Below are 26,002 nucleotides of genomic sequence, written 5' to 3' on the forward strand. Positions count from 1 at the left end.
GATTACTCAGGGGGACCCATTTAACCACGAAGCCATTTAATAGCAGAGAACTTTCTCTGGCTGGAGACAGGAGAGATGAGGCAAAAGGGAGGTCAGAGAGATTCAAAGCATGAGAAGGATTCAACCGGCCACAGCTGGCTTTGAAGATGAAGGGGGGGCAGGAGCCAGGGAGTGTAGGCAGCCTCTAGAAGCTGAGAAAGACCTTTGGTTAACAGCCAGTCGGGAAACGGAGACCCCAGTGCTACGACTGCATGGCCCTGAACTGTGCCAGCCACCTGGCTGAGCCTGGAAGCCAATTCTTCCCCAGCGCCTGCAAAGAAGAGCCTGGCTGGCTGACGCCATGATTTCAGCCTGTGAGACCCCAAGCAGAGAAACCAGTTGAAACCTCCCCCAGCCCAGACTTGTGACTTGAAGAACTGAGATAATAAATTTGTGCTGTTCTATGCCGCTAAGTGCGGGAATGTATTGTAACAGCAATGGGAGACCAACACACCTCTCCAGTCTTGGGCCCATCTTCCCCTTGAGACCTGACCTTGGCCAGCCAGGCCCCCATGGGCTGAGACTGACGTTCTACACGTTGCCCCTACCTCCCAGGTAGGTGGCTCGGGGAACAAGGGGTCTGTCCCTCTGTGGCAGGATGACGAATGGTCACTCTTCCACAAACCCACTCCTGTCCCCAAACTGTGCCACTCAGACATCAGTGAGGATCCCTTTCACCTTGCAAAGGAAAGACACATAGTGCAAAAGCCACCAGGTTGGAAAGCATGAGACTTAAGCTGGATGCCTGGGACAAGCCTTTTATCCTCACAGGGCCCTAGTAGCCTCATCTCTAAGATGAAAAATCAGATGCTTTCTCAATACATGGTGGTGACTTCAGCAATAATATCTTGGCTCTACCATTTTAAACAAACTTGAGTTAATAAAGAGTTTTCCTTTAGGGATGTCTCTGGCGGTCCAGTGGTTAAAACTCTGTGCTTCCACTGCAGGGGGTGTGGGTTCGATCCCTGGCTGGGGAACGAAGATCCTGCAATGCTGGGGTCAAAAAAAGAGCTTTCCTTTTCAAGAGGCACAGTGGATAACCTTTCATATAGAATGACGACTCTGGAGTCAGCTGGAAGCGGATTCACATCCTCGTTGCCCAGAACGAAAATGGTGAGTGTCACGCTGGGGAAGGGACTAAACTCCTCTGAGCTAATATACCCCTTACCTAAGGAAGTGGGAAGGATAACGCATAAGTGTTCGCACAATGCCTTGGATGGACAAAATGCTCGATTAAGTAGTGGTTTCTAGGATGAAGAAAATGATGATGACAATGAACTTTTATTAACCGAGTTCTCAACAGACGTTCAAGAGCTATGATTCTCCCTTGTATATTGAGGTCTGTGCTTCCATGTCTCACAAACATCCCTAAACAGGCAATCCTGATATTTACTTAGGCCTGTAAAAGTCAAGAAACCAACTAACCAGGAAGCACCCCATCTGTCTCTTCAACATAGGAGCAGGGCTGATACTTAGTAAAATCTTCTCTGACGGGGAAAAGAGGAAACATCAGCTTAATGAGGGAGCACTGACTTTGGTTGGATACACTGTCACTCTGTTCCATTTCTGCCTTTACTGAGCAAAAGCTGTCTCGCAGACTCTGCACAGGCACCTCAATAAAGATGGATCATCCACTTGGGTACTTGTGGGCTTGATCTGCCAAGTTAATACCTAGACTAAAAGGTGAGTTACTTTCTTAAGAAAGTCGTTCTGGTGGTAAGTTCAGGGTCCTGGACCAAATGCTGGTTCATGACAGGTGAGGTTCTGCACAGCTGGAAAGAGCTGCCGGCACAGCACAAGCACAGACAAATGGGCACAGACCTGCCGCTTCTTCCAGGCTGTGCCTTTCCAGGGTGTTCTTGGAAATGTGCCTCGGGAAGGTCCTTGTTAAAACAACTTGACCTCCGTTGTAAAGGTCAAGTTATCTCAGTTGTAGAGGGGAGAGAGACAATCTTACCCACCTTCAGGAGTGGTGATGATTACGGAAAAGGCCACATGCAAAGGACTTCACCCCTAACAGGCTAACCTGTCTGCAGGCTTTTATAAATCGCTGGCTGTGCACAGAGTCCCAACCTGGATGCTGAGGGTGTACCCTGAAGAAGCAGAAAACAAGGGCCTTTCCCTGGAGCCACTAACAACCCAGGAGGGAGTTTGTACTAAGGACAACTTAATTAGGCTGAATTAAATGAAACGGGCTACTTCAGAGACACCTGCTTTTCCCCAGACCAGAATATTATAATAATAGCATTAGGTTTCGAACAGTTAGATTACATTTTCAGAGATCACGTGCCCAGAGAGCACCTACAGATGAGTACCCTGTATTTGCAGCCTCTCCTTGGATAGCTAGGGATCTTGGGAAGCTACTGCCATTCTTTTAGGTCACAAGGCTGCTAACTGGGGCACAGCTTAGAAGAGTCCAAAGGCTTTGGAACATTTACGTATGTTAATTTGTTTAAGACGAGGATGGAAACATCCAAGCCGTTTTGTCATGTTGCCTGTATACTCATCGGATAAGATTACGATGGCACTGAGCGTATAATGCAGTAGGGACCAGCATTCCTTCTGCCAAGCATCGCAAAGGAGAACATCAGGCAGGATGTGCATGGGGGCGTGGAGGCAAAAAGAATGAGTAGTAATGAGACTGCAGCTACAAGCCACCCACAGTCAACAGATTTATTACTTTGTAAGCATATCTTCTGCAGATTATATTTGTACGATTTGGTGAAGGCAAAAAAATAATAATAGTAAGGCAGAAGAACGATGATAAATTTCCTTTCCTGACTGGATAGGTAATTTGTAATACCTGTAAGTCTGCCCAAAGGTAAGTGTTGAAGCAGCCTTTAATAGACCAAGTATGTGAATGAAAAGAGCATTTACTCCAGAAATACATATCTGAATTACATGAGTGTGCTTTATGACGTCAGGTGACCTTTCATAAATAAAGATATTTGTGAAATGACGCTCTATTTTTCTGCCTGCTCAGAAACTTCACAATTTCTAATTCATCTCTCTTATCCTGAAAGGAGGTAGGTTTGTTTCAAGGGTGCTTTCACAGATTAATGAAGTGGAATATCATTTGTAAGAATGAAACTAAAAGCTCAATTAAGTATCCATACGTAGCATGACATGAGAACTTTAGAACACTGGAAGTCAATATTTTACTACTGATGTACAACTAGGATAACAAGTTATAGATGTGCCCTTCAATTTGTAATGTCATCCCTGGCTACAAAGAGACACACACTCTTCATCATCTAAATCAGGCTGTTCTGAGGTGAAGAGTTAAAGTAGATACAAAATTTTCTGACAAACTGCATTTAAAAATTTGCACCAGACACTGGGCTTCAATAAGTTATACCACCAAACTGATGTCCCAGATTTAATCCTATTGGTAAGCAGTAAAGCTTAAGAGGTCATTCTGAATCAGTGTGTCATAAAACCATAGTTCGGACTTTTTTCCCCTTTATTTTGACCCAGAGTCTTCCGGTGCCTCCTAAGGCCTAGATTTTTCTACAGTTGTAATGTGTGCACTTAAGTAGTATTAACATTTTTTTTAACATCTTTTTTGGAGTATAATTGCTTTACAATGGTGTGTTAGTTTCTGCTTTATAACAAAGTGAATCAGCTATACAGATACATATATCCCCATATCCCCTCCCTCTTGCATCGCCCTCCCACCCTCCCTATCCCACCCCTCTAGGTGGTCACAAAGCACTGAGCTGATCTCCCTGTGCTATGCGGCTGCTTCCCACTAGCTATCGGTTTTACATTTGGTAGTGTATATATGTCCATGCCACTCTCTCACTTCGTCCCAGCTTACCCTTCCCCCTCCCCATGTCCTCAAGTCCATTCTCTATTCAGGAAGTAGCATCAAGTTTTCCAGGCCCAAAATTAGTATTTAGTAAGCTGTTCTTCCAGTTCCAGGAACAAGGGTTTCCCCAGCTCTTATTCACTCCCAGCCTCCCTTCTATACACATGGAGTACATATGAGTCACGTGGTCACAGCCTCCTCTGCTTTCCTCCTCTTGCTCCTGTTCTAAGGTAGTAGTGACCCCTCACTGCCTCTGATTCATCAGGACCCTGTCCATTCTCCACCAGCTGTAATTTGGTTTCTATTACCCTCTACTCCGTAGTCATCATTGTCAAAATGTACTAGTTCCAGACGAGCAACATCAGCATCACTTGGGATCTTGGTACAAGTGCAAATTCTTGAGCCTCACCTGTGGGGATGGGCCCAGCAACATGAGTATTAAAAAGCCCTGCAGGTGATCCTGACGCACGCTAAAGTTTGAGAACCACCACTCCATGGAGACTGCTAGCACGGTGGTTACCATGGTGACCAAAACTCAATTCTCATCTCTCATCCTTCATCAGTAGCTGAAGAACACCCCTTCCTATGGGAACTCATACGTGGTGCCTTTCGCACTGCCTTCCCTTAGTTCTCCTCCTACTTCTTAAATCGTTCCTTTTCATCCTCCCCCATCTCTTCCTGTCTCCTTAAAGCAGACTTTCTGAGCAACTGCTACTGGCCCTCTTCTCTTCACTCCCTGCATCGTTTCCTGGGAAATTCCATCTACTCCCCTGGCTAAGGTCATGACCTCTATGGCTCTGTCTCCCAAACTGGGTTCTCTGGCTTTACCTCTAGCTTCAACTGCTGTGCCATCAGTTTCAAAAGCCTTCAGGACACCAACACCTCAAAGACCTACTGTGAGTCAATGTAGAATTATTAAAACAAAATTCACCACCTTCCTTACCACACCTGTATCTCTCTGAATTTCTACTCTTCTTTTGCCTCCCGATCCCTTAATATGGAAACCTCTTTCTATCTGCCACCATCTCTTGTTTTCCAAATACCTGCTAAGTCCTTTTGCCTATAATTTCACAATCTTTCTCATATATTTTGCTGTTTACTTTGTAGACTATCTTTTGGCTATTCAGGGGGAACTACAATCTGAATGTTTTAGAGTGAAAGCTAAAGAGAGAGAGATTATGCCTTATTTTAAGGAAGCACTTTCTAAGTCAGGTGTTCACAGATGGGTTTAGGAATACGCTGTCTCCAGAGATGTTCAAACACAGGCTGCCTGATGATACAGCAGAGGTTCAAGTAGCCGATGAGTCGTTAGACTTGATGACATTTGATATCCCTCCAACCCCGAGATTATATGGGTCCTTTTATCACCATTTTCTTTCAAGCCCTCACCTCTTCAGTCCCCAGTCTGTGTCTGACACTTCAGGCAGTCCTGGTTTTTCTATACTTTTCTTTGTGGTCTCCTTTTCCCCCAAGCAAATTCTCACACCTGTGTATGGAGATTCACTCATTCATTTGCCCCACCTACTACATGCTAGCTGCTGGAAACAAGGAATTGGATGAGCCATCCTTGCCTTCATATACCTTCCAGGTGGAGAGTTGGACATCTACATCATAGATTACAGCACAGGCCCAGTAATCTGTGTTTTAATAAGCCCTCCAGGTGACTCTGATGCTGGCTAAAGTTTGAAAACTACTGAAATAGGCTAAAGTGTGCACCAAGTTTTTGTAGAAGGTCATTATATGAAAAGGGATTCGTCTCATTGTGGTGAATCCAAATGCCATGGCAACTGCCTGATGAAAGAAGGATTGCTAATAAGGATGCTGCTCAGGGAAATTCTTGGAAACCACGTCTTAGTTTCTTTAAAAGCCCATTCTCATGTCATACTTTGTTGAGTGCACGTGTATTTGAGTAACTCACTAAAATATATCAACTACTCTTCTACTTATCCTTCTGCATAGCACATTAACAGAGTGAATAGGAATCTTAAATCTCACAGAACTGAACACTAAGATTTTCAGACAAATGCAATGGTATCCAAGTTTAACTATCAGCTCAGCTCAGGGTGAATGGTTACATAAGACCAATTAAAAGCTTGAAATTAGAATGCCAATGATCACCACAGAGTCAAATTAAAGGACATCACTGACGCCTCCCCTTCATCCCTGGCTTCTCAGAAAACAAGGAGAGACAAGCTTAGGAAGGATTCATAGCACAGTAAAGGCAATCTTCATCCAGTAGTATTTTTGGGGAGGAGGGGTAAAAAGAGGGTAGGAGGGCTTCTGAATAAGGTCATACAACTGCCTACTTTATTAACAAACTATTACTAACATAGGCGGACCCCACCCAGAGGGCCAAGAAACCATCTGCTTTTGGAGAGGGTGATTGTCTACACTTAGATTTCAAGTTACTTATAGCAGAGGGAGGAATCTGTGTGGGGAAAAGAGTAACATTCAGACCAAAGATGCTTTCTAAACAGTGGGCCTTTCTGGTAATTTATCTAATAGAATGGGGAGAGAAAAAACCCCAAACCCAGCCTCAGTAGACTTGCAGATAAATTCTGTCCTCCCAAGTGTGAAATCACAGGGAAGACTCTAAGAGGAACATTTCCATCTTTGCTTTTTTTTTTTCCCTAGGCTATTTCCCTAACCTGAAATAGCGATTTTTGGCACGGCAGCCGGCTTTCCCGTGTGACAAAGGCCCGTCTTCCCCAGCTTGTATTCCTTGTCACTGTTGGAGCGCACAGGCCAACAGCTAAAACAAACGCCATCATGACAGAGCATGCTACTAACCTGCTCATGAACTTGTACCGGCGGGGCAGGTAATAGATTTTTCTCCTGGAAGAACAGCAAAAATGAAGCCAGTCGAGAAGAAAACCCATCGTCAGTTACAGTTTGAACTAGCAAGGAAGGAAAGGAGATTGAAGATAGAAGCCTGTAAGAGGTGAAGAAGAAAAAACTAAAAAGAGATTAACAGTGAGAAATGTAGTGGGAACGGAGGGCATGCATTTTTTGAGTCATGAAATCATATGAAATCGTCTCCATTGATATCGCCCCCTCTCCGTGTTACCATCATTGTTTACGGCTGCTCTTCGCCTACAGAACCTGTGCAGAGCAATAATTTGGAGCAATTGGTATTTGTAGGAATTCGGCTGAGGTCAGCTCTTTTTTCAGGAGGCCGAGATGGGTTGCCAGCCTGCTGGCAACATACATAATTTAGTGGGCACAGGATCACATTAACTAGTATTTATATAGCGCTTTAAGTTTAGAGAATGCTTCTCTCATCTGATATAGGCAAGGGTAATATAAAACTACATATTCATATTTGACAATCAGTACGGGAAAGACACTAACAAATAGGTGTCAACATCCTGTTATGAATAACCACACTGGAACATACTGCCTAACCCCTGGCCCTCCTATCAGTGAATTCAAGAGATACACCAAGGAATCCTGGGAAAAAATCTTTTTAAAAATCAGCCTTATTAAGGATCTGTTGGACTTCTATACACCTGCATTTTAAAAAGCATTACAAATGTAAATTCTGGGTGTAGCGTGAATGGAGAGCACATGTATCAGATGCTTTGTTAAAATGCAGTCTCCCTTTCTATAGTGTGGGCTTCAACCAATGGGGTGGTAATGAAATGAACACGGTTTGTATGAATTCTGAACCGTTCCTGAGATATCTCACTTAGAGAGAATGGGAAGTTTATACACCAAAATTTATTTTGCATATCTGTGAAAACATAAAAACATATCCCATGTTGTTAACAGGCAAATTATAGAGACAAGAGAAAGATCAGTGGCTGCCAGGGGTTTGGGTTGGGGGGAGAAGGGATGAATAGGCAGAGTAAAGGGGATTTTTAAGGGCAGTGAAACTATTCTGCGTGATACTATAATAGGGGGTACCTGACACTATGCATTTGTCAAAACCCATAGCACTGTACAAGGCAAGAAGTGAACCCTAAAGTGAACTATGGACTTTAGATAGTAATAATGTACCAATGTTGGTCCATCCATTGTAACAAATATACCACACTAATGCAAGATATTAATAATAAGGAAACTGTAAGTAGGGTGAGAGGGGGTATATGCGAACACTCTGTACTATCTATTTAATTGTCTGTAAACCTAAAACTGTTTTAAAAACAGTCTATTTAAAAAACCCATATCCACGGACATACAGGTATTTAGCAGAAGCAGGCTTTATTGACAACTTCCCACAAGAAACCTATTACTCGACTTCCTTTTAAACATTGGAGAAATAAAAATCCTAGGAGACTAAACCTGGGGTTCAGAAGTGCAGTCTACAGAAAATAATAAATAAAGATTCTTGGAGGCATTTAAATAGTCAGCTAAATTGACATTTGAACATTTTGGTGAACTGACATGGCAGGACAATTCCTGCTTTGGAAATACATATGTCTCCATAGACAAATAGACAAATAAGCTAGAGTTATCTGTCTAAAACACCGGACAAAATGAAAGCATAAATTTTAAATGCACCAAGTTGCATCAAATGAAGCTATGCTTAGGTAAACTCACATCAATATTAATGAGGCCAATTAGTGGCCACACACTAACAGTATTTCCTCCTAAAATATTGCCCTGTAGGAATTCCTACGTTTAAGATTATTATTCATAGCTATTATGGTTTTCATTTTATTGCCTGGATCACAGTCTCTGAATACTGCATAAGAAAAGTATTAATGCTGCTTGCAGGCAGCATTTTTCTGCTATGTAATGAGCACACAGAGGTATTATCTATGATGCAGCCAGGCGCTTCAGAGACGAAATGCTTCCAGGTACTAAGGGAATTTGCTCTGTACCACGCTGCTCATGTTTCTACAATCTGCTCAGGTTCTGTGCTTGAGAAGTGTGTTCTGGCGAAAGGTTTTATGAGGTTGCTACTGGGGAGGGGGGTATCAGTTTCACTAGGTTTGACTACTGTAAAACTACTACTACTATCAAAAGGTAGACTTTTTAGCTCTGTGGGCTATAAGATGTTGGTCTGATATATGACTCTATCTAAGCATAGATTTATTTTTGGTCCTTATGTGTGATATAGTATTGATTCACATTGATAAATAACTGAAAAGTTTAGAACTACGTTTGTCTCAATTCTTTCGGGAATTTTGCCTTAAGGAAAATAGATGCTAGAAATCCAGCCTCTATTTTGAATTGGTATTAGGACATAAAGACCAGTAAACAAAGAAAATAAGGTGCACCAAGGAGATATATTACAGCCCTATGAATGGAAATTGCCCTTCTCTAAATGTGTTCCTAGCTCCTCTTCGTTTCTAAGAATGTAGATGGTTCTTTGTGTCGATAACTTTCCACAGCTCATTAAGAGGTATATTTTAGAATTGGCAGTTTGTCTAATATCTGCCCACTGACTTGGTCTTTATGGGCAAATTGTGAACTAAAAGTATTTAATTCTTTAGTCCCTTTGGAACTGTCCTTGGTACTACATCCCTCCACCTCCTTTGAGAGATTCCATTATTTCCACATATCTTGGCATTTATAACTTGAGGTTTAATACTTTATTTCATTTCCATCTAGCCAATGATCACTTTTTCTTAATCTATAGGGAAAATAAGAATATTCACTGTAAGATGGAGGAAAATTAATCCCTTTAAATAACTGAGAAATCCATGCAAAGTGTTTTCTATTCCCCTAGGAATAAATATCAATGCTTGTGCAGTATTTATGACCTGATTTTTTTAAATTTAAAAATAGGTTATTTAAAGAAATAAGATAAAAAAAAAAATAAGATCACATTTTCCTGAAATTTCTTGAACTTGTTTCAATGGAAGTAGATTTGAATTTTTTTCTGGAAGGGACCAGTCAGTAAGGACCTGCACCACTGATCCTGGGGTCTGGCCATTCAAAGAAGCAGTACACAAGGGTTTCTAAAAATGGCACTTTGGAAATGAAAACGCCACTTGGAAAATATTTCTTTCTCACAGGCAGGTGAACTATGTGCCCTTCTAAGGACTGAATTAGCCAGACATTTTCACAAAAAGCCATGAAGCCATTATTAGCCATGAGGTACTTATTGCATTTCCTAAACACTTAAAGGATTTTCTTAGAGTGTTCCAGTCCGCATTTCAGTTTTATTTGTTTTGAGAGAGGAGTACATTAGTAGCAGAGAGAATGGGGGGGCCGGGATACTTTTACACCTACCTGAAAGGCATTCTTACATTCATTTGTTCTGCATATCTTCCGAGCACTTCCCATGGGGCATGCAACTTCACAAAGATAATGTCACTATTTATTAGAGAGGACTGAAACAGAAAAAAGAAACTAAATTGAAAAGTATATCCAAGTCTCCTATGGTTTCAATTGAGTTGGAACTTAGAACACATGAACTTGTACAGAGTTTAAGATGGGGGGCATTCTTCAGCGACAAGCTGGCTCCTTATGTGTGCATATATCCACTCAACCAATACACCACTGTGTGGCAGGCACTAGAGAACCAGTTTAGGAGCAAAAGAGATATGCACGGCATTTACATTCTGCAAAAACACACACAAAAGGAGACAGGCAAAAACAAGTTAAAGAGAGAGGGACAGATTCAGAGCTACGAGTATTCTGAAGACAACAAAGTCTTAGGAGGAAGAGTTGGGGTAGGGTACCCATTTCTTTGGGCAAGGGCCAAGGAAAGTCCTCTCTGAGGAGGGGACATGTGAGCTGAGATATAGAGAAGGAGCCAGCTGGATAAAGAGCATGGGATGAATGTTCTGGGTGCCAAGGCCCTAGGTTGGGAAATAGCTTGGTATGTCCTATGGTCGAGGGACAGGGAGGCAAGTAGACGGGCTGGGGTGGATTAATCATGGAGACTGGAGCGAGCAGAGGGTGGAAAGGTGGGCAGGAATATGTAGTGCTTCACAGGCCACAACAAGATGGTTAAACTTTATTCTAGGGCCACGGGGAAGTCATTTTGATTTAGGCGTTCAAAGATCACTGTGGCTACTGCGTGGAGGATAAACAAGGGAGAGTTACAGCGAAAGCAGAGAGAAAGAGAGAGGCTCTCAATCATACAGGCAAAAGCAATAGTTGGTGGTGGTGGAGATAAAGGAACCTAAGGGATGTGAGTCTTAAATCTGGGTCAGTATCAGCAAGGGTTTTTCAAAGGACTGTGTTCTTTGGCCCCAAACCTTTGCCTCCTCTGGGGCTTCTTATCAACACAGAACTTAGACAAGCAAGTAAAACTAGAGCTTCATACTCTGTTAACCCCCCAACACATTTTGATCTATGCCTCTGACCAAGGGGACATCTCCAATTAGGAGATTTCCTTCAGAAGTCATTTCCCAGGGGGAGGGCTGAGTTGTGGAAGGAAGCAGAAGAAAGATGAGAAACAGTAAGCCAGAGCAGTTTAAAATTAGCAAAACGGCCAATTATTTAGCCATATCCTTCTCGCACACAGTCGTTCTGAACTGCATATTATTTAAAGTTTTACAGTTTAAGAGTATCAATTTAAAATTTTGTAGTTTAAGATATGTTAGGCCTTTGTGGCTGAACTCTCCCTATAATAGTATTTATAAACAAGCCAGTATTTTTACACAGCTGACAAAAAAAGCTCAACTTTATGCTTCAGCTGGGGTGCATTTGCACTACAGGGAATTGTTTTTATATCGCAGATGAAATGCAATTGTAATTCATCTCTTGTATTTTCATTCAGGGTCTTCTGGTTAGGCTTATATAAATAGTGTACTTAATTCATAAGAACTCCTCAAGATATTATGAAAATCAAGCTGGTGTCAACTACAATGTTCTCAGGGACTTTGGTGACACTGAATTTCCCATGGGGCGGAGGGCCAAGGCCCAAATCCACAATGGTGGTGGTGGGGTACCCTTTGATATTGGTTAGGAAAATCAAACTTTCTGGCAGTTCAGGCTGAAATAAGGTTTTATCTTTCAGCTTAGGATAAGCAGACCCCTGTCTCTAAGCTCCTTGAGAACAAGGAAAGTTTCTGTTATTCACGGGTGAATCCTCTGGGCCTAGCACAGTGCCTACTATAGACGGTACACTCAACCAATATTTGTCTAGTGAAATGTGAATAGTTAGTCCTGGCCCCAGTGAAAGCTGGGAGTCCTATGAAGCCAGAAGTGAAGAAGATTGACTCTTGGAGCCCACATAGCCGATTACTGCAAATAAGGTGCCCACGCAGGGAACAAACACGCCAGCAACCACTGAAGAAGCAATGACTAGGGCTGTGTCTCTTTGCACAGACTGGTTTTCTGTTTAGTAACCTATTACTTCCCTGCACTGGGTTCTTAGAGCCAGGTAGCCAGGGGTAGTGTGAATGAGCTCATGGGTGGCAATGTCCACACAGGAATATACAGAAACACAGCACACACACTCTCCATCGTGTCCCATTCATGTCTGTGGACGCGCTGATGCCTTGATCTGAGATGTTCTCAAAGCTTATCAGTTGAGCATTCTTGTGCTTTGGAAAAGACTGCCACTTGTTTTTCCATATATAATATAGTTTTCTAAGTTAAAAAGCAGAAGAAAGATTACTTTTCCTTAAAATGGGCCTTTCTGGGGCTTCCCTGGTGGCGCAGCGGTTGAGAGTCCGCCTGTTGATGCAGGGGACACGGGTTCGTGCCCCGGTCCGGGAGGATCTCACATGCCGCGGAGCGGCTGGGCCCGTGAGCCATGGCCGCTGAGCCTGCGCGTCCGGAGCCTGTGCTCCACGACGGGAGAGGCCACAACAGTGAGAGGCCCGCGTACCGCAAAAAAAAAAAAAAAAAAAAAAAAAAAAAATGGGCCTTTTTGTTTATACTAAAGATACGCTTCAGAGTCTGGGAAGGTTTTGTAGCTTCATCACTTGGGAGGTTTCATGGTAATACCGGGAATGCTTTAAATTCACCTAGCTTTCTGACAAGGTTCTCACTTCCTGCTATTTCTTCTCTCATATTCCCATGAGAGAACGAGTAAAATTGTGCAAAATAAAGAAGATGGGAATGTGACTGATTTACAGAATCAATCAAACCTTGATTTAGATAGAGGATAATCTCAGAATATACTCTCTTCATGGAATTACTGTGATTGCTAGTTTTACAGAAAATATACACTCTATTGCAAGGATAATCATTTTGTAGATCTCCCATGAATGTATGAAAATATTAAGGAGAATACAGTACTACATTCCATTTAGGGCACGTTTTACGTGCCATACTTCTGTGTGTTGGAAAAGCCAAGTTCATCTGAACACATACTGAGTCAACTAAACTTCTAATGTGGGATCTCAACCATTTTCTGCATAAAAGAGCAACTGCTTTGATTAATTCAGCATAAAAATAACTCCATTTTCCTATTATTTCAATTAGAACAATAATTATAAAACCATCACTCTAGTTTTTAGTGCTTTATAATTTTAGAAGCACTTTTACACATTACCTCATCTTATTCTCAAACTTGTAAGAGAGGCTTTACTTCAATTTCTTAAAGAAGGAAGAGACTAAGTCAAGTAAGTCACCCACAGCCAAACTGAAAGTTTATCCCAGGCAAAGCTGAGTCCACAGCCACATCCCCTGACTCCCTTGTCAATTTTATCTGATAAACTCTGAAGTTTGAATAAATCCATGGCTTTTATGTGCATTGAAGACACAATCTCTGAATTCTTTATCAGTTTATACAAACTAATCTGAAAAGAATTTCGTATTTCAGAAAACAAAGCAACAAAAACAAAGAGGGAAAATTAAGCTATATTTAAGATGATCTTGAGAAAAATGTTAATTGAATTCCCATTAATGATGATGAGTGTCTATTCGTGTGTGTGTGTGTGTGCATGCTTGCACACCTGTGTCTATGGGACTTATTACTTATACTCTGTTTTTAAGGAGAAACTGAACTTCAGCCCAGACAAATAAATGTGAAACAGATGATTGCTAATTATATAGCTCATATATCACTCTTTTCTCCGGTGCTGAATGATTACGCTACCGTGCTTAAATAGGTTTTTCCTCGTTATTAAGTATTCCTTTCCACATAAATCCAAGTGTGCAAGTGCCAAAATGAAGAGAAATAAAAATGAATTTTTTGAAACATACAGTTGTTTCATTAATATACTGCAATAAAAATCCCTTACGTTAGAACACTGGGGAGAAGAAAAATGACCATTTAGAGGAGTCTGGAAAATCTCCTTAGAAGAATGATTGGAGAAATTAAGAAGGAGCATGGAAAACACCTGGAGGAGAAATAGGTAGGATTCACAGAAAACATTCCTTCTTTCTTGTTCATTCAACAAGAACGTATTGAACACCTTCTATGTACTAGAGGCTGGGAATGCAAAGATATATAAATCATGGTCCTTGACCTGAAGGTTAGATACGGCAACAGTAAGGAAAAGAATAAATAGCACGCCGTGATCTAACGCAAGCAACCCACCTCTCAGAGACATGCAGATGCACACATCTCTCCATCTCACGACCCCCGAAACCATGGCGGGAAGAGGGTCTGGGAGCAGGGGCATGGAGGCACATCATGAGCTCAGTTTGGGAAATGCTAAGTAAGTTTGTGATGGTCACGAGAAGATGTCCTGGGTGTAGATAAATGAGTCTGGAGCTCAGGGGAGCAGTCTGGGCCACAGATACAAAGTAAGTGTGGCCAGGACATAGACAATATTTAAATCCATGGGATTGGATGAGGTCAATCTGGGAGAGAGTACAGGTACAGAGCCACGTGGCTAGCTGGACCAGACGTTAGTTAGGAATGCAGACTCTGAGGTTTGACTGCCCATATTCATATGTCTACCTCTTACCAGCTCTGCGATCCTGGACAAGCTATTTAACCTCTCTGTGCCTCAGTCCGTTCATCTGTAAAATGGGAAATGATAGCAATAGCTATCTATTGAGTTGTATTAAATGGCATAATACAGGTGGGGTACTCACAGTACATCCAAAACATGTTAGTCATCATCATCTCTAAGAAGGGCCACACCACATTGGCAGTGGCGGGAAGAACACAGCTAGTTACGTAGTTACAACCTGTGAATGCGACAGATAAGGAGCGAATACCCGCAAAGGATTTTCCAGTCTTTGACCACAAGGCTAAACCAGAGGAAACCCTGAGAGTCAAGCCCCCAATTCCTATCTCCTGTCCTTCCACAGTCCCCTACATGTTCCTCCAAGGACATTCATTCATTCATTCATTCAACAGACATTCATTAAGTGACGACTATATACCAGGTACTCTGCTAGGTGCTTGGATATATTACGGTAGCCCAAACTTACAGTCTGAAGCAGGAGGCAGACATTGAACAACAAATAAACATATGATTTAAAATTATGAAAGGTGGTAAAAAGGACAAGAATTACAGTGCTGTGGGCCAGTAGAAGGCAGGGTACAGCTGTTTGATCCCTGCCGCCATAACATCTAACCTCAGATCCAAAAGCTGAGAAGATGTCAGCTATGGGAGAAGCCAAGTGAAAAGCATTCCAAGCAGAAGGAACGGCAAGTACGAAGACCCAGAGATGGGAGATGACACTAGGAACTGAAAAGGCTCAGGTGACTGGATACTGTAAAGTGTGAGGCAGGGAGAATACCTGATAATAGGGCTGAAGAGGAGAGCTGGGGACACACACTGCCAGGCCAGGTTCAGTGCTGTAAGGAATTTGGACTTTATTCCTAAGGTCAATGGGAAGTTACCAATGGATTAAAGACAGGGGTGACGGCATCACTTGTTTCAGAAAGTACACTCTGAATGCCCTGTGGGGAATGTCCCAGGGGGAGCACAGGGCTGAAAAATTCACTAGAAAAGTTATTCCAGGAGGCCAGGTGAGACAAGATGGTGGCTGGAACCAGAAGGTAAATGCGGCAAGGAAGGGAGAAATGGACAGACTTGAGATCTACCTGAAGGTAGATTTGAAAGGACTTGGGATTGATCAAATGAGGAGAGTGAGAAAAGAATCCGGCGTCTTAGAAGCATGGGCAGGTTGTTTTGTCTGGGAAACTGGGATGGTTAATACCACGCACTATGTAGACGAGAGTCAGGGAGAAGATGGCTGTTTACTCTGGGATGTGCGTGTTTGAGGTACCTGGGCGATAGGTACACAGAAGTTTGAAGCAGGCAAATGGATATGGGAGTCTGGCTCTCAGAGGGTGGGACTTATTGAGAATTGCAGGCATGTAGCTGACATTTAAAAGCATAGAACTTGATGAGGTCACCTAAGGAAAGAGTACAGGGAAGGACTGAGCCCCAGGGCACACTAACATTTAGAGGTTTGGAAGAGGAGAAAGCAACCATCAAAGCAGACTGAGAAGGAGCCATCAGAGAGGGAGGGAAGCAAGGAGAGGGACAAAGGCAAAGCAGAACCCAGGAGGAATGGGTTTCTAGAAGGATGAAGTGATGAGCTGTGTCAGATAAGCCAGGGGCAGCTCAGGTAACCCTTCCCGCAGCTACGCCTGGGCTGCTGGCTAGAAGTGGCCTCATTCATCAGTGCCCTTTGTCCCAGCCTTGCTGCTGTGGCCGCCTCCCCTTTGCCTGCTGACACTGCCCTTGGCCCCCGTCCTGCTGCTGATGTACAGCTGAGGTGGAACTCCACTTCTAACAGTGTCCAGCTTGTCCCCTGCAGGGAAACTTGGAACTTCCATGTTCTGGCTGGCTTTCCTGAGTCAGAGCTGAGTTCGAGGAGGGCACACGGGCACCAAGCTGTGTCTGTCTCCCAAGCACACCTCCCTGCCACCCACAAACCAGCGAATGAAGCCCATATGCGACTCCCCTGGCCCACGCTGGGGAAAGCTATCGCCGCTTCAGAGCATCTTGTCAAGAAGTCAGAAGCGGCTCGTCTCCGCTCTGTGCCCAAGGTTCCCAGGCTGTAGCTCTCGCACACCTGCCAGGGATTCCGAGGCAATGAACACTCCTAGCAACCTCCAAGGATTCCCCAGGTAGACGTGCAGATGGGACCTCCCTCCCCCTGCAGGCTCTCATTAGACACACATCTCTGATTTCAAAGAAAAAACTCATTGCAATTTTGGGTTCCGTTTGACGTCTGTGATGTTTGCCTGAATGAGATCACGGTCTTGTACAGAGTCACACGCAGATAATGTGTGTGCATGCAACAAGGAAATGTACTAGAAATCACGTTTGCCATAGAAACCTTATTCTGGGAAATTTTTATCAATCTCTTTTGATTTCAGGTCCACTTTCACTGACTGGGTTATACTGAAACGATGGTGGCACATTTTAAAAGGTAGCAGGAGAAAGGAAAGCAATTTAAAACATTTGGTTAATCATTTATCAAACATTTATTGCAAGTGCATTAACCACTTGCCTTGTGCTGAGAAAGGGTCGTTTATGTTATAATAAGGCAACTGGCTTTGGGCTATACAAAAATGAGAAAATTCCTGCCCCTGAGACGCTAATACCCTAGCCATGGAGATAAGAAATGTATATGTGGAAGTTAAGTAGAATTACAAAACAAGGGCTGCATGAGGATATGCAACCTTCCTTTAGACACTGAAGGAAAACAGAGTAGAGAAAGCACACAGTGTAGTGGTTAAAAGTCCAAGCTTTGGAGTTAGGGTTCAAGTGCCAGATCTGATATTAGTAGCTGGTGACCTTGCACAAGTTACTTAATCTCTGTAACCCTCAGTTCTCTCATCTGTGAAATGGGAACAACAGCAGCGCTTCAGATTTCTTCAGAGGACTACAAGCTTTACTGTATGCAAAGTACTTTGCCAGTTCCTTGTGCACTAAAAATACTCTTTAAACAGTAAGAAGGAAGGCTTGTAAGTAATTGTGGCAGGTAAAAATATTTTTTAAAGTTAAAGCTTTAATTGAGGAACAAGATTTCTTTTTTCCCACCAGGTTTCCAAATCTTGACCATGAAAGTATATATAGGAACACAAAGGTGCTTGCTTGGAGGGGCCAGGAGAGGCAGCTGCACCTGCAAACTGAACTATGTTCCTCTCCACAGATATCACAGAGTGAACGCCTGGCTTGAAGGAAGCTGCCTGTCTCTCACTTGCAAGCTCATTTCATTCACCTAAGACACAAAGTGCATCCTGGGGTTACATTTGTGCCAAACAGGGAACAGGTGAGCAGGAAACGGGGAACGAAACAGGGGTCTGTTTGGAAATAGCCCCCATGGGTCTACGGCAGCCCAGAGTATCCTATGTCAACCGGACGCCCTGCAAGAGGCTGTTGAACTTAAAAAAGCCACTCAGCTCAAAAGATGATCCCCAATCCTTTTTTAACCTTGAAGAAAACCGTTTTAAAAGAGCTGGAACTTCATTAGAGCACAGAAGACTACAGGAGACCTAGGCTTAGATACTTTCTAGAAGTCCCCTTGATGTGACTTGTTAGGTGATCACTGGCCAACAGCCAACCATGTGCTGCTCTGTGGTGGAAAGAACACCTGGGCCAGGTCCTGTCACAGCTCTGCCTTGCGAGTTTGGGTAAATCACCTCAGTTCTCTCACTGGCCACACAGAGACAACATGACTCCTGGAGCTGCAAACGTCTAGGGCTATTTTGAGGCGCAGACTAAAATGGCCTGTGAAAACATGTTGAAAACTGTCCAATCCTGGCTCTCTCTCTGGCTGCACCTTAGATCTGGAACCTGGCCTCTTCCCTGCCCTCGATTTCCTCACCTGCAAAGGAGGGGCTAGAATCATTTGGTTTGTTCCAAACTTGTTCAGCAGAAGGGCACCTGGAAATCATGGTGGTCTCTGCAGCTGACCACGCATCTCATCACGTGAATTGTAATTAGGATTCACTCACTCATCCATTCACGTCGTCCACAAACCTTCACTGGGGCCCTTCTATGTGCCAGGGACTGTCCTAGGTGCTGGGAGTACAGCTGTGAACGCAACAGGCCGAATCCCTGCCCTCGTGGAGCTCAGGTTCTACGGGGGACACAACACTCAATGAACAGACACACGATATTTCTGATGGTGTGCTTCGAAGAAGAATAAAGAAGGGGAGGAAAACAGAAAATAACGGTGAGAAGGAGATGCTATTTAGACAGAGTGCTGCGGACAGGCCTTTTGATAAGGTGACGTTTGAACAGAAACCTGAAGAAGTAGGAAAGAAGGCTGTTTCATTATCCAGGGAGAGCACATTCCGGGCAGGGACAAGAGTTAATGGCTGAAAACCTGAGGCATAAAGATGCTCCACGTTTCAATCTATTGGGCACAAAGGGTCAATAGCCACTTGCATCTTTTCTGTACCCCCTCAGGCAACTATCTGGATTTCACTCTCTCATAACTATGTTGCCAGGAGAACAAAGCGAACCCCTGACACTCTGGGGACAAGAAAGGAGAGATGAATTTCCAATTGGGAACTCAGATAAGCCTCTTGGAGAAAAAAAATAGGAACAGTAGAGGTGGGAGCAGTTACATAGTGCTACCACTTGCTACGTAGTGTTTTAGGACGTTTACACATGTTAAATAACCTAATCTTCACACCAACCCTATGCAGCCAGCATCATTATCCTGTTTTACTGCAGATGAGGAACTAAAGCACAAAGATCTTGGCTAAGATCACACAGTGAGTAACGAGGGAGCCCGGATTCTCACCAAGGCAGCTGGGCTCCAGAACCGCTGCTTCACAAGAGGAACGTGGGGCTCATGAATACGTTTTCTTTGTGGATTCAATTCCATTGTCATTTTATTTTTTCTGAAAAATACTTAATTACGTATTGAAATCCAAGGTACAGTGCATACAGTTCCCTCTAAACATCCTAAAATGAATGTAAGGCCAGCGGTAGAAACAAACTTGAAGCCTGGTTCTGCCGCTCACGCTCCCTGTGTGTTTCTGGCACGACACCAGCTCATGAGCCTGTTTCCTCCTCTGTAAAATGAGGACAATACCAGGCATGACTGCTCTGAAGCTGACACGGTTGTCAGCTTACAACCACTGCGGGTGGTTCAACAGCTAAGACTTTCCTTCTTCCTCCCATAGAATGCTCGGGGAACATTCTGCTAATTTATAGCTAATGGCGGAATTTTTTTTGGTGGATCTGGAATCCAGTCTCTGAAATGGATGGAGAAGTGTACATTTCTGGAGGCTTAAAAGACTCAAAGTAATCGCTAAGCCATTTCAACTCCTCTCAGTGGGGCTGCCATCTACTCAGCTGTGTGTCACCAGGCAAATGACTTGCACTTTCCTGAGTTTCAGTTTTCTCTGAAAAATGAGGGCATAATTCCCTAAAAAGACTTTGTTTCTTTTCATTTTTTTAATTCTCAATTCCCTGAGGACTCATCAGAATTTCGGAGTGTAGTTCAAAAAAACTCTTCAGCTGATTCGGACGCAATTCTCTCTCCACAACTCATGTACACACACACACACACACACACACACACACACACACACACACACACACTTATTGTGCCCTGGTAGAGAAAAGCCTCTGAGCTACTGTATGTTCCTAAATGGTCACAATGCTCACCCCCTGAAGATGACATTAGCATCAGTGACAGGAAATAGGTGTGTGGCTTTAGATGTCACCTATCATCTGATTCTTCCAGATCCCTGTCTTTGGCTCAGAACCCTCTTCCGAGTTCCAGATCAGCAACGCCAACGGCCAACATGGTGTCTACCCCTGGCTGTTGCATGGGCACATCAGACTCAATGTGTCTAAGAGAGACCCACTTCTCTGGAAAAAAATGCTCTTCTCCTCAGTGTCCCCGGATTCAGGAAGCGGCACAATCCTCCTCCCAGTCCCTCAATTCCAAGAGTCACCTTTGACTTCGTTTTCCTTGGCCCCCATTCAGTCAATCACTGTGTTTGACTGACTCTACCTCCTACATCTCTCTCCAATCCATCCACTTCTCTCCATCTCCACCACCCCACCCCCCTGTAAGTCTCCATCATCGAGCTCCTTGAAGACTCCTCGAAGCTGGGCTCCCTCCAGTTCCGTTCTTGCCGTGTGTATTGTCGCTGACATCAGAGACGCCTTTAAAAATGCATCGTGATCCACGGTTTCCCATGGCCCTCTGGAAAATCACTAAGGTGGCCAGTGCATGATCCGGCTACTCCTTTATCTTGTATCATTTTTCCTTTCTCTGGGTTCCAGTCACATGGCCCTCATCTCTTCTTCTTTCCACATCCCCAAACTCCTGACAGTCTTGGGGTTTTCTCACATGCTATTTTCTCTGCCTGATAAATTTCTGCTTCTTTATTTTGTTTTTTTTTTGCTTTTGTTTTTGTTTTTTTTTGCGGTACGCGGGCCTCTCACTGTTGTGGCCTCTCCCGTTGCGGAGCACAGGCTCCGGAAGCGCAGGCTCAGCGGCCATGGCTCACGGGCCCAGCTGCCCTGCGGCATGTGGGATCCTCCCAGACCGGCGCACGAACCCGTGTCCCCTGCATTGGCAGGCGGACTCTCAACCACTGCGCCACCAGGGAAGCCCTCTGCTTCTTTAGATCTCAAGTTACGTGGCAAGTTAAATTCTAAGACGGCCCCCAAGATTCCCACCCCACTGGATTACACATCCTGAATAACCAGATAATCACCACTCCTTGAGTGTGGGAGGGACCTGTGAATATGAGGGATGGCATTCCTGGGGTTGGGATACTAATCTGTTGACTTTGAGTTAATCAAAAGAAAGATTATCCTGGATTGGCCTGAACCAATCAGGTCAGTACTTAAAAGAGAGTCTCGAGGTCAGAGAGATTCTTCTGCTGGCTTGGAAGAAGTAAGGTACCAATGTGAGAGGGCCCAGGAGGGCTAAGAGTCGTAAACAGCCTCAGCTGAGAGCAGCCCCTGACTGACAGCCAGCAAGAAAAGGGGGACCACAGTCTGACAACCGCCAGGAAATAAATTCTGCCAATAACCATGTAAAAGGACCTTGAACTCCAGAAAGGAACACAGCCTGGCTGACACCCTGATGGCAACCTTGTGGCATCCTGACTGGAAGACCCCACTAAGTTTTATCCAGACTTCTGACCCACAGAGAAACTATGAGATCATAAACATGGGCTGTTGTAAGCCTCTGAGTTTGAGGTCATCTCTTATGCAGCAGTATAAAACTAATACAGGTTATATCCCCATTAATTCTGAAATTACATATTTCACTGCTGTCTTTAGGAAAGTGTACAGCTTCCCCACAACTATATTCGCAGTATGTTACTAAGCATGTAGTCATGGAGAGGACATACTACATGCTTAGTATGTTACTAAGCATGTAGTCATGGAGAATGAACATTTCCTCAATTAATCTGTGAACATCTTGGGATCACAGATTAATTGAGGAATTAATTAAGGAATTAATTAACTAATTAATTAATTCCTCAATTAATTAACAACTAATTAATTACTTGGGGTGAGTAACTTTCTCACGTTATTGATTACCTTGTTAAAACACTACTATTAGACAGAAAAATTCATCTTCTTGCCACCACAGAGGTTTCAAGGTGGTTTAAATTTACATATGAGAAGCTTAGGTAAACACTCCTCTAGATCACAATGAGGAGAGGTCCAAAGCCGAAGAGCTAAGCACAAATTTCCATGTTTCTTCAGAGGTTCCCTGTGTTTCAATTAAGTGAACACTGATGCAACACGCTCTCGGTTACTCTGCATCAACCCTGGTGATTCCTACATCAAACCTAGGAAACTCACTGCATCGGGATAGCTGAAGAAAATCCAAGTTTGGTGTTATCAGTCAGGATAAGCTAAGTTATGCTGCAGCAACAAATAACTCTAAATATCAGTGACTTGAAATGGTAGCGCTGTACTGTCCATACGGTAGCTACTAAGTACTTAAAATATAGCTAGTCCAAATTGAGATCTGGGGAAAATATGCACTAGATTTTGAAGACTTAGAGGTCTGAAAAAAAAGAACGTAAAGTATCTCATCAACTTCTCTGATTACATGTTTAAATGATAATTTAGATCTACTAGATGAAATAAAACATTAAAATTAATTCCATCTGCTTTTTACTTTTCATATATTGTTACCAAAAAATTTAAATTACATTATTTCTATTGCCTGGTGCTATGATAAAGGTCTACTTCCTGTTTATGCTACATGTCCACTGCAGGTCGGCTTACTGCAGTGACTCAGTGATTCATGCTGATGGGTCACTGTGCCAGAGGGAAGGCAGAGCTCAGAGGGTTTCATAAGGACACACACCACTTCTGCGCCTAGCTCACGGGACAGAAGTCGTCATATGGACTTGTCTGTGAGGCCACCAGGAAGAGGGATTATACCTGATGAGTAGTGCTAATGAATACACACTGATACCGAATATCCTTCCTCCAACACCTACTTAGTATCACAGTGCATCTATTATGTAAAACAAATGTCTTATCTACCTCACAACATAACCACTCATAAAGTCATTCAACAAACACCTAAAGATAAACTTAACTACATCCTGGGTACTATGTTGGGATACAGAGAAGGCTAAGACATGTGATGAATATGAATAGAAGTTGGTCTCATGTCCTATGGGAGCACAGGAGAGAAAATGCTCCCTTTGTGGATGTTCCCTCCATGCAGTACTAAATCTCTCCTCAGAAGAAAGCCATGTCAGTTCTGATATGCCCAACTCCATCAAAAGTCCTCATCATAACATTTCTCTCATCCTTCAAGGTGGTATATTAGATAAGTTGAACTTGGGGACAACTATATCATCACAGTTATACTTTATATTATCACAAATGATTGACCAGCTGATAAGTATTCACAGTTGTGACCCAGTCAATAACCCATGTGTCATTATGCCCTTAATAAACTGCAGAGATTAACAGCCATCAAACAAGCGTGAGCCAGAAAGGACAAGTAAGCAGGTTGTCTGCTGCCAGTGAAGCAGCAATTTAACTTTGGAAATACTTTCTAACGTACTTGGAAAGGTTATGACATCCCTCCTAGGCCTATTCTGTTTATCTCTTGGTGGAATGCTGATCAAAATTAGAGGATGCAGTAACAGCACATGTAGTGGTAGCTTACAAATGGCTTTTTACCTAAAGGTTGTGAAAAAGCTGTCAAGAAATGGGGCTCACATGATCTTTAATAACAAAAATGTAGCTGATAGATTATACCTCCACCCATATCAGTTCCTCATTGGTGTAATGCTGATATAACTCCTTTGCCTACTTTATAGGGCTAAGATAGATAGATAGATATAGATATGGCCAGATATCTATATATAAAGTATATATAGATATGAATTACATATAAAATTATATAATGCAAGAAACCTTGTGTGGGAGCCATTAGTGTATCTCTGGGCACATGGACATGGGAGCTTCCGGGCCCAGTGTTCATCTGGAGCTCTGGCCATTGAGCTGTGATTAGAAGCCTTGAAGACTGGTGTGTGATCTGCCATTCCCTTCCACAGAGGAAGGTTTCTGGATGAAGCTACTGTTATGCTGGGTCCCTGGTAACCGCAAGTAACTGGTAACTCTTCCCCCTCCCCTGCTATCCTGAGATCAAGTAGTAAATCCTGTTGGCTCAAGCCCTGACTGCAATATAGGAGTTATATAAAAGCTCTGCATGGAACTTCATGGGATCACAAGGAGACAGAGATATAGAAGGAGAGGCACCCAGAACAGGTCTTAGGATGTACTAACATTTGGAGGTCAAATGGAAGAGGAGGGTGAGCAAACGAAGAAGGGAGAAATCCAGGAGAGCATGATATGTCTCCCAAGTCAAGAAAAGAATGTTTTTCAGGGAAGGAACAATCCACCGTGTGGACAAATGCTGTTGACAAAGCCAGTAAGATAACAGAGGTGGCACGAGCACTGGATTTGGTTAAAGCTGACCTTAATAAAAACAGTGTCTATAGAGGGAGAAAGCCCAGATCAAGTAGTTTCAAAAGAGCCATCCACAGATGACTGCTGTAAGATGATGTGGTGTATATATTTATAATGGAATATTACTCAGCCATAAAAAAGAAGGAAATAATGCCATTTGCAGCAACATGGATGAGCCTAGAAATGATCATACTAAATAAGTCAAAGACAAATATCATATGATATCACTTATATGGAGACTCCAAAAAAATGATACAAATGAACTTATTTACAAAACAGAAACAGACTCACAGATGTAGAAAACAAACTTATGGTTATCAAAGGGGAAAGGGAGGGAAGGAGGGACAAATTAGTAGTATGGGATTAACAGATACAAACTACTATACCTAAAATAGATAAGCAATGAGGACAAACTATACAGCACAGGGAATTATATTCAATACCTTGTAATAACCTGTAATGGAATATAATCCGAAACAATGTATAACTGAATCACTTTGTTGTACACCTAAAGCTAACACAGTGTCGTAGATCAACTATACTTCAATTAAAAAAAGAGAGGGCTTCCCTGGTGGCACAGTGGTTGAGAGTCCACCTGCCAATGCAGGGACACGGGTTCGTGCCCCGGTCCGGGAAGATCTCACATGCCACGGAGCGGCTGGAACCGTGAGCCATGGCCACTGAGCCTGCCCGTCTGGAGCCTGTGCTCCACAACAGGAGAGGCCACAACAGCTAGAGGCCCGCGTACCGCAAAAAAAAAAAGAGAGAGAATGGTAGGTGAGGATATGGAGGCAATGACACTGGACAAATCTTTGAAGAAGACTTTTGTGAAGTGGAGAAGAGAAACAAGGTGGTCATTGGAGGAGAATGTGGGGCTCAAGGGATTTTTCTTAAGATATGAGTTACAGGAGCATATTTATAATAATTGAAAGAGAGCAAAAATTGATGATGCAGGAGAGAGAAGAGACAATCATAGGAGCCAAGTCCTTGAGAAGGTGAAATGGGAGGGAATTCAGCACACAACAGGGGGCCTCTGGGAACAGTGGCAGACACTTCAAGCGTAGTCGTGGTGGGAAGGCAGAGAGTGAGCGTGGGGATGGCCTCAGAAGACCCTGTCCGATTGATTCTATCCTCTATCAAAGTATAGACAAGGTTATCAGCAGAGCCTGTGTGTGGGTGGTGGAGATACAGATAAAGGAGGTGAGACGGTGGAGGGGCAAGAAGATGGTGGGGAATCACAGCTAGCCAACTCCCTCACCTATTCAGTCTTTGGTCGGATGTCATGTTCAGTGAGCCCCCTACATCACAGCGTATTTAGAATGCATATCCCTTCACCCCCCAGCACTCTCACACTTTGTTCTACTCTTTCCTTTGCCGTATCACCTTCTAACATACTATGCTATTTACTTAAGTTTATTGTTCACTGTCTCACTCATTAGAAGGT

At 43.3% G+C, this 26,002-nt stretch overlaps 1 protein-coding gene across 1 annotated transcript in view; it reads right to left on the minus strand.

Annotated features, from left to right (window-relative positions):
- The window catches only part of ANO4 (anoctamin 4), a 482,060-nt gene that overhangs the window by 149,561 nt on the left and 306,497 nt on the right, over positions 1–26,002 (minus strand). The window contains exons 12-13 of the mRNA XM_079935996.1: positions 10,034–10,134; positions 6,641–6,685 (exon numbers count right to left, since the gene is read on the minus strand). Of these exons, the coding sequence (XP_079792122.1) occupies positions 6,641–6,685; positions 10,034–10,134 (146 nt within the window). The remainder of the gene's footprint in view (positions 1–6,640; positions 6,686–10,033; positions 10,135–26,002) is intronic.

Source organism: Stenella coeruleoalba (genome assembly GCF_951394435.1).
Source record: "Stenella coeruleoalba genome assembly, chromosome: 11".
NCBI classification, from domain to species: Eukaryota; Metazoa; Chordata; class Mammalia; order Artiodactyla; family Delphinidae; genus Stenella; species Stenella coeruleoalba.